Source organism: Penaeus monodon, unplaced genomic scaffold (assembly GCF_015228065.2).
Source record: "Penaeus monodon isolate SGIC_2016 unplaced genomic scaffold, NSTDA_Pmon_1 PmonScaffold_336, whole genome shotgun sequence".
Classification (NCBI taxonomy): domain Eukaryota; kingdom Metazoa; phylum Arthropoda; class Malacostraca; order Decapoda; family Penaeidae; genus Penaeus; species Penaeus monodon.
Window position 1 is genome coordinate 60,684 of NW_023658076.1, and position 15,173 is coordinate 75,856.

The window sequence follows — 15,173 nt, forward strand, 5'->3', positions numbered from 1 at the left end:
GCCAAAAGGGTTTTCCCCCCACATTCTTCTGAAATGGGGTCTGCAAACCACCTACTTTAGGCATCAGAGGGCCGGGGGCAGTCCCGGGTTTTAAATCCCGGCAGGTCCCCCAAAAAGACCGGGGAAAACTAGCGCCCTTTTTGTAAATTTGGACCGTCGTCCCCTAAGTTTGGTCCCTGGGATGTTTTCCCGCCACATTAAAATTCAAAAAGGTGTTGACCCCAAATTAATTTAGAATCCAAAATGGGGAAATTTTTTTTTAGATTCCAAAAGGGGGTTCCAAAAAAACAAATTTTGGTTTCCCAAAAGCAAAACCTATAAAACCTTTTTTGAAAAATGTTGAAAAATGGGGTGAAAGGCCCAAAGGGGTGTCCCTTGGGACCAAAACTTTTTTAAAACCTGCAAGGGGCTGGATAAAATTGGGGAAAAATACTAGGGAAAGTTTTTGTGTGGGGAAACAACACGGGGAAAATTTAAAGGGCTCAGCCTTAACTTTGGGCCCATGAAAGTTGGGTATCTTATCTGGCCCTGGAAATCCCCGGTTTGGAGCTTTTTAATGCATTTTGAAAGAGGGGAAGCAGGGGGACCCGAGACCCCCTTACTTGCATAATCCGGACACCCTTTAGGCCCATATGGGGACCCAACCCCGTTACCTGTATATTTACCAACCCCTCGGTTTTTCTCTATGGGGGGAAAAGGCATGGTGGTTGGGGGCCCTGATTGGGCAAACCCCCAGAGGGGCCTGTCGCGAGGAATTTGGGGAGGGGGCCCAGGGCCCCGTTTGGGGGACCGCCATGAAAGGGACCCTTTGTGGATTTCGGCTGGCGCCCCCGTCGGCGTTAGCCACCCTTTATTTAGGTGTAATAAAATTTTATAGAAAAAATTTAAAAGGGGATGTGTTGTGTTGTGTGGTGGTGTGGGGTGTTTCAGGGGGTGATTGTGCGTATGTGTGTGTGTGTGGGGTTATTAAAGTATATATTTTAAAATATAAAATATATATATATATAATAAATTAAGACCCAAAATATTTTATACAAAATTTTTATTAATTTATACAACCCTTTTAAATATTTTATATTTTAAAATATATATATATATATTTTAAAATTTTTTTATAATATATATTTTAAAATTTTTATATATATAATATATATATTTTAAAAATATTTTAAAATATATATATAATATAAAATATATAAATAAAATATATATATATCTATTTTATAAAAATATAAATTTTATATATTAAATATTATATATATAAAATTATATATAAAAATAATTTTATTAAAATATATATATATATTTTAAAATATATATATAATTTATATATTTTATATATTATATATATAATTTTATATATATTTTATTATATATATATATAAAATATTTTTATATATATATTTTTATTTTTATATAAATTTTTAAAAATAAAATATAGAAAAAATTATAAAATTTTTTATATATAATATATATATATATTTTTAAAATATATTATTTTAATATTTTAATATAAAATTATTATATATATATTTTTAATATAATATATATATTTATTATATATTAATAATTATATATATATATAAAATTTTAATTATATATTAAAATAAATTATAAAAATATATAAAATAATAATATATAATTTTAAAAAAAAAATTAAATAATAAAAAAAAAAAAAACAATATTATATTTTATTTTATTAAATTTTATATTAAATTAAATAATATAATATTATCCTTAAAACCACCCCCACCCAAATTTCCCCCAAAAATCCGGATGCCCCCCAAACAACCCACCCACCAACCCCCCAAAAAACCACCAAAACTTAAATTTTTCCCCATACCATTTTATTATTTCAATCATCTTCAAGTTTGGGTTCGCCCAACGGGGGGGCCCCCCCATCCCGAAAGGGAACCCCAAAGGCACTCTCCAAAAAGGGCCCCGGGGGCCCAATTTTCCCCTTTCCCCCACATCCCCTTTTTAAATGCCCCAATTACCATCCCTTCAATTGGAAAGTTTGGGCAAGGAACAAAACCTTTTTCCCCTTTCAATACCGGTAAGGGGTTGGTTTCCCCAAAAAATGGTTGGTTTCCCCGGGAAACTAAAATATAAGGGGGCTCAAAACCCCATCCGCCTTTTTTGCTTAAAAGATTTGGGAGCTACCACCAAACTCCCAGGGCCCCAAAAAATTTGCAAAACGCAAAATTTGGTTTTTGGGACCCCCCCGGGGGGTAAAATTCCCCGGTTTTCCCCCGGCTTTGCCTCGTAGGTTTTCCAAATCCATTTCCCGGTGTTGGGGAAAAAATTTTTGGTGAAGGCCCCAGTTTTCCTCCCAAAAAACCCCTTTTTTAAAACCCCCCTTTTAAATTTAAGGGTTTATAGGCTGCTAATTTGGGACCCAAATTAAAAAGTTGGTTTAACCCCCCCTTTGGGTTTTCAGGGGGTTTTTCCCTATTTATTTCTCATTTCCAAAGAAAGTCCAAACCCCTTTGGGAAGGTTTTTTAATGGGGGGCTGGGATTTTTAAACCCCTTCCCCCAAAAACTTAGGAGAAGGGCCTAAACTTAAACGCTAAAAAATTTGGGCCCCCTTTTGGGGAAAAGGCCCGGTTTAAACATCCAAATGCTTGGGCCCCCTTTATGTCCTCGGAGGGGTTGGAAAATCCTTTTTAGGGTTGGGGGCAGAAATTTTGGGCCTTTTAACCAAAAATTTCCCACGGTAAAAATTTCCCCCAACCGCCCTTTCCCTTCCAGGAAAGGGGGCCAGCCCCCCAAACAAGGCAGGGGGAATGGTTTCCATTTGCTGTGGCCATCCGGGACCCATCCCCGGGGCCCAAAGTTTTTTTTCCCCCCCCCTTTGGGGGTTTTCCCGGGATACCAAAATATCCCTGGGCTTTCCCCCAAGCCCTTGGGGAAATTTTCCAATCCCTTAACCCCCTCCCTTGGGAAAAGGGAAAAATTTTTCCCATTGGGGGGCCCCCCCCAAATTTGTCCCTTCCCCTTAACCCAACCCCCGTTGGGGGGAAGGGGCAAAACCGCCCCCCAAAATATCCCAAATTTTTTAATAATAAAATTAAATATTTTAAAAATTATATATTAATTTAATTAGATATTTAAAAAAGGGATTTAAAAAAAATATTAAAAAAATAAATTTTTTTGTTTTAATAATAAACCAAACACAAAAATTCCTTTTACCCCCAAAACCAACCCCAAACCCCAAACAACCACCCCCCAAAACCCCACAACAACCAACAAAAACAAAACCAAAAACCCAAAAACACACATAATTTTTTTTAAATTTTTAAAAAAAAGTTCTTAAAGCCCCCCCCCAAAATAGGGATATATATATATAAAATTTTATATAAAAATTTAGTATATATTTAAAGGTATTAAAAATAAAATTTAAAAAAAAAAAAAAAAAAAAATTTTCTATTTTATAAAATATAAAAATTTTATATGTATAAAATAAATATATAATTTTTTAAAATATAATTAAGATATTATTATAATATTATAATATATATATAAAAATATTAGGGGTATATAAATTAAAATATATATATAAAAATTTTATAATATAGAGATAATAAAAATTTTTAAAAATATCTTTTATAGATAAAAATTTTATTTGTTTAATAAATTTTTAAAAGTATATATCATAATTTTTATAAAAATTTTATTTAAAACATATATAAAATATAATTAAAATATATAGATATATATATCAAATTTAATAAAAATATTAAATATATTATATATATATAATTTTATAATATATATATATATATAAATTATATAATATTAATTTATATATAAAAATTTTTAATTAAAATATATATTATAAATTTTATTATATATATAATTTATTATTATGGTAAGTGTGCATATATGTGTGGTGTTCAGGAAATTACAAAAAAACCAAATTACACACCCCATGTGCCAAACAAATTTAAAAAAACCCCCCCTTTACATAAAAATACATAAAATAAAAACTCCACACCCCACAACAAACCCCCCACACCACCACACACACACACCCCACAACCCCACACACACACACACACAACACACCAATATATATTTTAATTTTTATTTTGATTAAAAATTATATAAAAACAAATATGGGGGGTGTATGTGGGGTGTGGTGGTGTGGGGTGTGGGTTTTTGTTTTGTGGGTGGTTGGTTTTATGTATGTAAAGTATGGGATTAGGGAATATATATATATAATATTATTTTAATTTTATAATTTTAAAATATTTTTTAAAATACCATACCCCAATAATTAAAATATAATATATAATATATATAAAATATATATTATATAAATTTTTTTTTTAATTTTTTATTTTATATATACAAAATAAAGTATATTTTATATTATATATTAATATATAAATATATATATTAATTATTAAAATAAAATTAAAATATATATATAATATTTATATAATATACATTAAAATTTTATAAAGCTTTTGTAGAAAAGCTTTTCCCCCAAAGGGAAATTTTCTTTTAAAAAGGCCACCCCCACCAAAAGGGAAAAATATATCCCACCCCCCACACCCCACAAAAAAAAATTTCAACATTTCACCACCACCCCAAAAACACAGAGGGAAATTAAAATTATATATATAATATAAAATAAAATAAATTAATATTTTAAAATTTTGTATATGTTTTTTGCGTGTAAAGTGAAAATGTGTTTACATGTATGGGGGGGTGTTGGGGGCGCGTTTTTTTTAATTTTTCCCGACTACATTATGAAAACATACCAAAACCCCATATATATACACCCAAAATTTCCCAAAAACATTTTCATACCCGCATACCAACCCTGATAATAAAAAATACATTTCATACTACATACATACATTTCATAAAAACATACAAACATACATTTCAACATACATACTACATATTTTTATACATATACAATATGCAAATTTTTAAATTTTTATAATATATAATTTTATATATAAATTTTTTACTTATAAAATAATATATTAAAAATTATATAAATATATATTTTGGTGGTGGTGTGTGGGTGTGTGTGTGTGTTTTGTGTGGGGTTTGTGTGGTGTTTTGTGGTTTGTGTGTGTAATTTTGGGGTTGGGGTTTTTGGTGGGGGTTCGAAATTATAACAAAAAAAAACACACACACAAATATAAATATTATATGGTAGGAAAAAAAATTAAAAAAAAACTAAATTTAAACAAAAAATTATATATAAAATAAAATATATATAATATATATTAAAAATAATATATATATATATTTTTTATATATATTTTATGTTTTTCAATATGGGGTTTTGTCTCAGGAAATTTAAAAAAAAAACGCACAAAACACACCCCACCTTTTGCACACATATTACCACACCTAATACATACCTAAATAAAATTACATACACAATTTTTTTATATATATTATATATTATATAATAATTTTTTATATATATACCCATATATATTGTGGGGTATGTGTTTTGTATTTTGTGTGGGTGTGTGTGTGGTGGGGTGGGGTGTGTTTTGTGGGGGTGTGAGTGTTGGGGTGTGTGTGGGGGTTTTTTGTATTGTATGTATGGGGGATATTATATAAAATATATTATTATATAAAATATTATATATAATTTTATAATTTCCCACAGACCCACCACACAAAACACACCCCCCACCACACACCACACCCACAACACACAAAACACCTTTTTTTATATATATATATTATATTATATATAGAAAATTTAATTTTATATTATAATATTATTATTAATATAATTATTTTATATATAATTTTAAAATATAATATAAAGCTTTAATAGTTTAAGGGTGCCTCCCGGAAATTTCAGACAGGCCACACACACACCCCCCAAATGCACATTATCCCACACACACCAACACCCTATAATACATTACAACACCCCACACACAAAAGATATATATATATAGGGATATTATATATATATATATAAAATAAAATATAATATTATATATAATATATATATAATATATATTTTATGTATATTGGGGGTGAATTGTGTTTTCACATGTGTGGGGTGTGGGGTGTGTGGGTTTTGGGAAATTTCCCCGAGAACCCCACAATATTTCATCATAACCACAAACATATATAATTTCCCCAAAAACATACAAAATTAAAAAACATTTCAGGGCATTTCAACATACCTTTAAATATATATATATAAAAATATATATTATATATATTATATATAATATATATAAAATGTAATAAAATTATATATTTTTAAAAATATAATTTATATATATTAAAATAATAATATATATTTTAAAATACATACACCCCACACAACCCCATATGCAATCTATAAGGGGGTATAAAAATATATAAAATATTATAAAAATTTTAATATATTTATATAATATTTATATATATAATAATATATATATATAATATATTATATATTTAAATTTTTGTGTGGTTTTGGGGGGGGGGTGGGTGTGTGTGTGTTTAAATGTGTGGGTTGATATTTCGTGCCCCATGTGTGTGTGTAAAGTGAGTGTTTTTTTTAATTTTTCCCGGTGCACGCATTTCTATAAAGCAGAAATGAAAAAGAGGGAAATTAACTCTGGGTTTTGGGGAAGTTTCTCTTTTTTTCACAATAAACCTTTTTTTTCCCCAAAAATAGTGTAATGTAAAAGGGCGGGAACAAGAGTAATTTTTTTTTGACCGTATGAGTCGGTTTTATGGATGTATTTTTTTACGATTTTTTCTTTTGTAATATCACCTTTTTAGTTTTAAAGCTTTTGTTTTGCAAATTTGATAAATAAAAACAAAGAAAAAAATGAAGAAAAATATTTTGGGGGAAAACTCCCTATAAAAAAAAAATTTTTTAATACAAATAATTTGATAGCAAAATGAAATTTAATCTCTTAAATTTCGCAAAAACCCCTCACTTAAAAAGATAAAAGGTACAAATTTTTTTAGAGGGGAAATTTTCATCCATGACGGCCCAGGGGAGGGAGCGGGTGAAAAGGGAAAAAAATAAAATCTCTCAAGGGTACTTCGCATATATATATTAAAAAAAACTACATAAAAAAATATAAAAATTCTGCGCATGTTGGGCTTTTAAAAATCGTTTTCCCCTTAATTCTTTTTTAGCAGAAAAACCCCCTTCCCCAATATGTTTTTTCTGGATATCCAAAAGGTTGGGATTTAATTTAAACTTTTGGAAAAAAAAACAAGGGGAAATTGAAGAAAAATTTTCTTTTATCGCAGGGCCCCATAGGCAAAAGTGGGATCCCCCAAATTTTGGGAAAATCTGCAGATTTTTGTGGGATGGAACGAAAACCAAAGGGGTTTCTCTTCACTAACAAAGACTTAAAAGTGGAGGGGAGTCCGCCCCTTGGGGAATCGTTAAACCCTAAAAAACTATTTTGAAAACTCCCCCCCCTCTCTCTCTCCCCCTTTTTCCCCTCCCCTCTCCCCCTCTCCCCTCCCCCTCTCCCTCTCTCCCCTCTCTCTCTCTCCCTTCTCTCTCTCTTTCCCTCTCTCTTTTCTCTTTTTTTCTCTTTCCAAAAAAATAACCCCCGCTTTTGAGTTTAAAAAATTTGAAAAGCAAAAATTCCGGGGGGGGGGGGCCAAAAAAATATTCCTTTTATAAAATTAATTTTTCATAAGCGAGTGCCTTTAATTTAAATTTCGTTAAGGTTTTTAAATAAATTTTGAAATTTTTAAATTAAAAATAAAAATAAAAAACCCAAAATATAGGATTATAGGTATATTTGGGGCCCAAAACAAAAAACCCTTTTTTTTCCCGCAAGTTTCACAGCAAATCAACTGTTTTTTAAATACTTTGGGAACCTATTTCTCTCTCCGTACTCTACAGAAATTAAAATTTATTTAAAAGAATTGAAAAAATCCAAAAGGGAAAACCCCTATTGCTTTTAAAAATTTTCTAGGCAGGGTTTTTAAAAAGCAATTTTTCCGACCCGTTAATTTAGTGTTTTAACCCCGGGGCCCAAATTTGGGTGCGTAGGGAAAAAGTTTTGTTAAAAAAAAATACGTAAACGTCCTAAAAACCCTATCCTTCCCCGGAAAAAGGTTAAATTTTTAAACCCAAAATGAGGGTTTTTAGGATTGCAGGAAAAAATCCTTTGGGATTTAATTTTTAATGTGGAAAATTTCTGAGTTTTTCTAATCACACACACACACACACACACACACACCACCACACACACACACACACACACACCAAAAACACACCACAACCCCCACACACAACCCCCACACACTTTTCTTTCTTTTTTTTTATTTTTTACTCTTATTACGCACCAACAAGCAAAACACCACACCCCACCACACAATTTCTTTTTTTTCAGGGTTTTTTTCTTACTCTTTTTACGCCAAAAAACACGCCCCACACAAAACACATAAAATAATTAAAAATACATGTATATATAATATATATATATATTTTATTTAAATATTTTAAAAATTATAATATATAAATTATTAAAATTAAATTTTATCTTTTGTGGGGTGTTTAATAAAGTTAAAAAAAAAAACTGAAAGAAAAGAAATATAAATTTAAAAATGAGAGCTAACAAAATTTTATATTTTGATTTTGAAGCGAACATATAGCTTCAGGGGTAGCAGATTAATCAAATTGAAAAATACTAAATATCTTTTTGAGACTTTTTTTTTCCCCCTTGCGTTTGTCCCTTTATGAAAAAAAGGGGAGTATTTGGGGGGGAAAAAGGGGACAGAGATAGCAAGGAAATTATTTGTGGGAAACTTTTCGGTTTCAAAATTTTTTTTAATTTTTTTTTAAACATGAATGTGTGTGTGTTGTTGGGGTGTGTGTGTGTGTGTGTGTGGGGGGGTGTTTGGGTGTGGGTGTTTTGGGGTGTTTTGTTTTGTGGGGTGTGGGGGTGTGTGTGGGGGTTTGGGGGTGTTTTGTGTGTGGTGGGTGTTGTGTGTGTTGGGTGTGGTTTTGGGGGGTGTGTGGTGTGTGGTGTGTGTACTTAAGGGCTCTCCCCAATTCCCCTATGGGGATGGTTTTTTTGCCAAATCCCCACCCCCGCCTCATTTGGGTGGCCCGTCAAAAACAAAAAGCTGTTCGGCGCGCCCAACACCGTGGGCCCCGGGGAGCGGGGGCCTTTCCCCCACGACAAAGAGTTTTACCCTTTTCAAGGCGGGAAATTTTGTTTCCCCGGGTTGTGTAGGGCTTTGAGCCTTTAATTTGAAGCGCAGGTAGAGGGAAGAATGCCGTAGTCCCACCAAAAGGTGGGAAGGGGGCCCCGTATTAAAAAATTTATATCCCAAAATAATATATATATAATTATATATATAAAATATAAAATATTTTATATATAATAAAAATATTTAAAAAATTGTATGTTTATATTATATATATATATATAAATATATTATTATATTATAAATATTATTAAAAATATATATATAAAATGTGGGGTGTTGGTTGGGGTGTGGGGTGGGGTGTGTGTGTGTGTGTGTGGTGTGTGTGGTGTGGGAAAATTATATATAAAAATTTTATCTTTATTATATTTTAAAAATATATATATATATATGTGTGTGTGTGTGGGGGGGGTTGTGTGTGTGGTGGTGTGTTTTGTGTGTGGGTGTGGGTGTGTGTGGGGGTATGTTGGGTTTTATAATATATTATAAAATTATTTTATATAATTTTATATTTATAATTATATATATATATATATATGTGTGTGTGTTTGTGTTGTGGTTTTAAAGAAAAATTTTATATATATATATTTTATTTTATAAAATATATATATATATAAAATATATTATTATAAAATTAAAATAAAATATAATAAAATGTGTGTTTTGGTTGTGTGGGGTGGGGGTGGTATTGGTGGTGGGGGTGTATGGTGTGTTTTTGGTGTTGGGGTGTTTTGTATATATATATTTTATATATAAAAATAAAATTTATTTTATATATATATATTTATATATAAATTTTATATAAAATGTTTTATTGTTTTTTGGGAGAAAAAATTTAATTTTTGCTACCCAACAAAACAAAAAAAATATTTTTCCCATTTTCATTTTCCAACCCGACAGACAACGAGTATATAACCTCCCCCAAAGGGGTTTCCCTCCTACCTGAAAAAAAAAATATTATTTTGGAAAAAAAAAAATTTTTCAAAAAAATTTAAAAATTTGAAATTTTGATAAATGCTTGGGCAAAGAAATACCCTTTAAATTTTTGCGGGTTTATCACGTCCCGTCACGCCCCAACCCAAAAGCATTCCCGGGATTTGATCACCCGTTCCCCCTTGCTTTAAAGGGGATTTCTATTTTTTGAGTCAAATTTTGCCCGCAGAGGAAAAAAAACACTAATAAACTCATATCCTTTTTTTAAAAAAATAGCCAGGGTTAATTTTGGGATTTTTAAATTTTGAAACTAACCGGTAGAAATGAAAAAAAAACAATCCCAAGTGAAGGGAAAATTTGGGAGAATGGGTTTTTTGTCACCATTATAAAAAAAAAGAATAGGTGTGAAATTTTTTTTTCCCCTTTTTTTTCTACTAAACCCGTTTTTGGGGTACTTTTTGACACTTTCGGGAAAGTCCCAAAAGGGGTGAAAGGGGGGGCAAACATACAGTTTTAAAAGGGGTTTACCCCCTTGGGGATTTCTGCCCGAGGTTTTTACGTTTTGGGGAAATTTTAAAGGGAAAGGGAAAAAAGGCTCTTTTTGTAAATTGATTTTGCCTTTCCCGGGCCCCTAAAAAAGTTCCTTTATTAGTTAAAATGTAATTTTTTTTTCCTGGGCGGCCATTTGTTCTTGAAACTGTCGTAAAACAAAAGGGCCCGGCTGAAAAGGGAACAAAATCTTTTTTTCGTTTTTTCCATGGGCGTAGGGGGTCGGGGCCCCTTTTGAGAAGGGGGCAAAGGAAACAGTTTTTACCCGGGAAATTTTTCTGGGGAGGTTGAAGTCCCTTTCTTGGGGAAAAAGAAACCCTTTCCCCCCGCTACCAAAACCCCCGAGGGAAAAATTTAAAATTTTAAGCCCTCCTCACAGATGGCTGCAGTCCGATCCCGCGGATGGGAAAGGGGTTATCTCAGAAACTGTTGGGGGGTTTATGAGCGTTGGGGGGAAATAAATTTTTAAACATTTTTACCAGGTAGAGCCCCCCAAAAGAAGCTTTGGGTTTCAAGCGATTGTCCCCAGTGCCCAAAACCCACCCACAGCGGGGAAACCTCCTACCTAACAGAGGTTAGGATTGCGATTTCAAAAACTTTTAAGATTTGGGGGGAAAAAAGCAGGCATAATTTTGAATCCCTGCGAACCCCGTAAAAGGGTGGGGGTGAAAAACCCATGGCTCCCGGGGCCCGCAAACCCGTTCCTTTACTGCCCTCTGGCAGTTTTGGTGCCAAATTTCCCCCCGACCTGTGAGGGGCGTTGGGGAAACCCTCTTGGGGCGGGAAAGGGGATCCCTTTTGGGTTGTACAAAAATACCGTAGCATTAAAATGCTCCCCAAAACCGGCAAGGTTTCCCCCCCACATTTTTTTTTCTGAAAAAAGGGTTTCCCCAAAACCCCCTTTGAGGCATCAGAGGGGCTGGGGCATCTGGATTTTTCTCCCGGCAAGTCCCCAAAAACCGTTTTACTAGCACTTTGGGGGAAAATTTTGGAACGTGCCCTGAGTTTTGGGCGTGGGTTGCTTTAACCTACCGGGCCTCAAGGGGAAAGGGGGTTTTTACTCGGTGGGATTTGGGAATCGCTATGAGGATCCCGAGGGGTCCCGGGGAATTCCGACCCCCGAAATTAAATTTGGGCCCAATAGCAAAACCTTTACCCCTTGGGACTGGAAAAAATGCGTAAAATTGTGGGTGGCGGCTGTGAACTTCTTTCCCGTTTTAAATTTTGGTGGTTTAAGGGAAGGCTGGGGTTTTTTGCACCCCCTTTTTCAACACCTGTATGGACTGGATAAGGGCCCGAAATACTAGGGCCAAAATCAGTGTGGGGCAACAATGGGGGGGTATCAAGGTTCCCCCAAATCCCCTTTTTACTTTTCAGGGCCGGAAAGTTTTCTAACCCATCTGAGCCTTGGATTAAATTTGGGGGTGGGCCCCCCTTTATGATTTTTTGCAAAGAGGCGAAGCCCCCCAGGCCTAGAGGCTCCTGAACCAAGACCAAAGGGGTTAAGGGGCTTTGGGGGGCCCCCCTTGAGGGAAACCGGTTTTTAGTCCCATTCTGTTTTGTGGCGAGGACGTTGAATTTTAAAAAAAAAAGTTTTTTTCATCCCTTTTTTACATAAATCCATATCCCCGGGGGTTTTTATCCCCCAAAAATTCAGTAGATGGAAATTTGGGCTGGCCAAAGGAGGCCCCCTGAATTCGGGTCAACAAGAGCTTTGGAGAAAGTCGGGTTTCCTTTTGGGAGAAGGGGGCCAAGCTGCGTGTCTTTTAAAAGGGCCCTTTATACCCCGTTTTGCTCTATGGAAACGAAACCCGGGGCCCTACCAGTGTCTTGGGGGGTCTCGCCCTTTAGGGCCTTTTTTAACAAGTTTTCCCCCGCCGATCATGGGGGGGGACAAATTTTGGGAGGACCACTGGGCCAAACCCGGGGGTTACAAACCCTGAGGGGGGGGGCTGGCAAAGGGACCTATTACTTGCATAATTTCCCGGGGTTGCCAACTTAAAGGGTTAAAGGGCAACCCAACCCCGGGCTCCCCGTTGGGGGCCCCAAAATTGGGCCCCTCAGGTTTTTTCTCTCTGCGAGTAAAACCCGGGGGGAGGAGACCTGGTGACGACCCCCGGATACAAAGGGCCCTTTGGGGGCTCGCGAGAAACCCGTCGCGTGGAATTAAAAGATGAAACCGTGTTGCCTGCCTGGAGACCCCCCTCGAGGGATTTCCCCGGGGGCTGGAAGCGAAGGGTTTTGATGGGCCCTTTTTGGGGCCCCTTCGGGCGTTAAACCCCTTGACGGGTATGATTTATGATTACATAAAATAATTTTATGTAATATATTGCGTGGTTTTTGGGTTTCGTGGTGGGGGGTTTGTGTGTTGGGGTGTGGGGGGGTGGGGGTGTGTTTTGGTGTGTGTGGGGTGTGTGTGGGGGTGTGTGTGTGTGTGGGGTTTTGTTGGGGTGTGTGGGTGTGTGTGTGTGTGTGTTTTTTATGTTTTTTTGGGGGTGGGAATTGGGATTTTTGTTCACACCCCACACCACACACACCCAACACCCACAACAAACACACCCCCCCACACACACATATTATATTATATATATAATATTATAATATATATATATATAATAATATATATATAATAATAATTTTATACTCGTATAGATTACACACATACAATTTTATAATTAAAATATTTATATATATTTTAATAAAATATATATATATATAAAATATTATATATAAATATATTATAAAATTTATATAATGTATAAAAATTTTATTTTAATATTTTTAATTATATATATATATATATAATATATAAATATATATATATTTTAATTATTTAATTTTTTATAATATTTTAAAATACATTAATTTTGGACAAACAAAGATTTCCCGATCTTTTTGGAAATATTTAAAAGGCCCCTTTCATTTGAAATGGAAAAGGAAAATTTCTGGAAAAAAAACTTTGCGAAAAGTACCGTAAAACCCGAGAAAAGACAGAGAAAAATTTTAAATTATTTTATTATAGTGGGGAAAGGATCTGAGCTTTCATAATAACGATGGCAAGTTAACTTTTGAAAATCACAGCCTAAGAGTGTGCATTCTTGTCATTGCTTTTTCGGAACAGATAGTGTCAAACATCGGAATGTCAAATAACATTTACAACGGTCCGTATTCACAGTCGGTCTTATAGGCTCTAATCGTCGAGGAAGGTTCAGGGTTGCCGGGAAATGGAGAATAGTTTTTAGATATTTTAATATTTTAAATAAACCAGGATTCTTTTTCTTTGTAAAGGCTGGATTTATGTAAATTTGACCTGCAGCGGTTGGGAACAAACTTTAAATCGCCACAAAGCAAAAAGTGAAAAAGATAGATAGATAGACAGATGTGATATATGCATATATATATATATATATATATATATATATATATATATATTATTTAAAATATATATATATATATATATATATATATATGTATATATATGTATATTATATTATATTATATATGAATATATTATATATATATATTTATATATATGATTATTTTATGTATATATATAATATAATATATATATATAATATATATATATATATATAAGCAAAATTAAATGTATTTACTGAATGTATAATGCGATAAGAGTCTTTAGATTATGTGTAAGTTATTAAAATGTCTGAAATCCCGTAATACAACATGAGCAAGAATTTTTAGGGAGATCTCAGGCCTTTTTGTATATGTAAGAATTTCCAGAGAATATTTTTCTGAATGCTTGAATAAAAACAGTACACCCCTCACAGAAATATGTATCCTCATCACGCTCCACGTCCCTTGCTATCGATTTTTCTTATAATGCTTTGCAAGAACTTTTTTAAAGGGAAACAGGTAGCATTAGGAGAGAGAAAGAGAGAGAGAGAGAGGGGGGAGAAAGGGGAGGAGAGGGAGAGAGGAGAGAAAAAGAGAGAGAATGAGAAGAGAGAGAGAGAGAGAGAGAGAGAGAGAGAGGGGAGAAGGAGAGAGGAGAGAGAGAGAGAAAAAGGGGGAAATGCGCTGCGATAACAAAAAAACCGGATAAACAAAATCCTTGCTTTATCGTTAAAATTGCATACAAACCAAAAGTTTTTTAACCGGGGGTGGGTTCCTTGTTTTATCGAAAAGATCTGAGTATTTCGCAATGCCAGCCCTTTTTTACCCATTACCCCAAAAGGTGATGGTTTGATGCTCATTTTTTCAGTCTTTTTTTATCTATTTTTTATTTATGTTTTTAAAGTTTTTCAATCACAAACATATTTGAGAAAAAACAAAATCCATCCATCCTAAAAAAAGTACAGCCAATCAACCCATGGTTTAAAAGCTGCTGTGAATTACTTCTACGAAAGCCAAATTAAGTAGGTTACCGAAAAATTTTCATATATTTTAGGTCTCTGCTTATGAATATATCTGAATAAAATAAATAGGTTTTACAAGAGATTTTTTGTTTTTATAAGAAGAAAACTACAGTAAACTGCCCCTTAAATCACCCTTT

The 15,173-nt window shown here is 33.4% G+C and overlaps 1 protein-coding gene across 1 annotated transcript; it reads right to left on the reverse strand.

Moving 5' to 3' along the window:
* Positions 1–392: 392 nt before the first annotated feature.
* LOC119570618 (collagen alpha-1(I) chain-like) lies at positions 393–12,057 on the reverse strand. Its single transcript, XM_037918289.1, has 5 exons — positions 12,054–12,057; positions 11,719–11,822; positions 11,332–11,452; positions 603–848; positions 393–409 (listed from the first exon to the last, which is right to left on the reverse strand). Exons 1-5 carry the CDS (start codon positions 12,055–12,057, stop codon positions 393–395), a joined length of 492 nt encoding a protein of 163 aa, XP_037774217.1.
* Positions 12,058–15,173: the final 3,116 nt, after the last annotated feature.

What these genes read in the sequence shown, in the direction of transcription:
- LOC119570618 (XM_037918289.1), bottom strand. An exon ending in CGATTCCCAAATCCCACCGA is followed by an intron (nt 11,453 to 11,718) that starts GTAAAAACCCCC and finishes ACAACCCAAAAG; the next exon opens with GGATCCCCTTTCCCGCCCCA. An exon ending in GCGGGCCCCGGGAGCCATGG is followed by an intron (nt 849 to 11,331) that starts GTTTTTCACCCC and finishes ACCTAAATAAAG; the next exon opens with GGTGGCTAACGCCGACGGGG.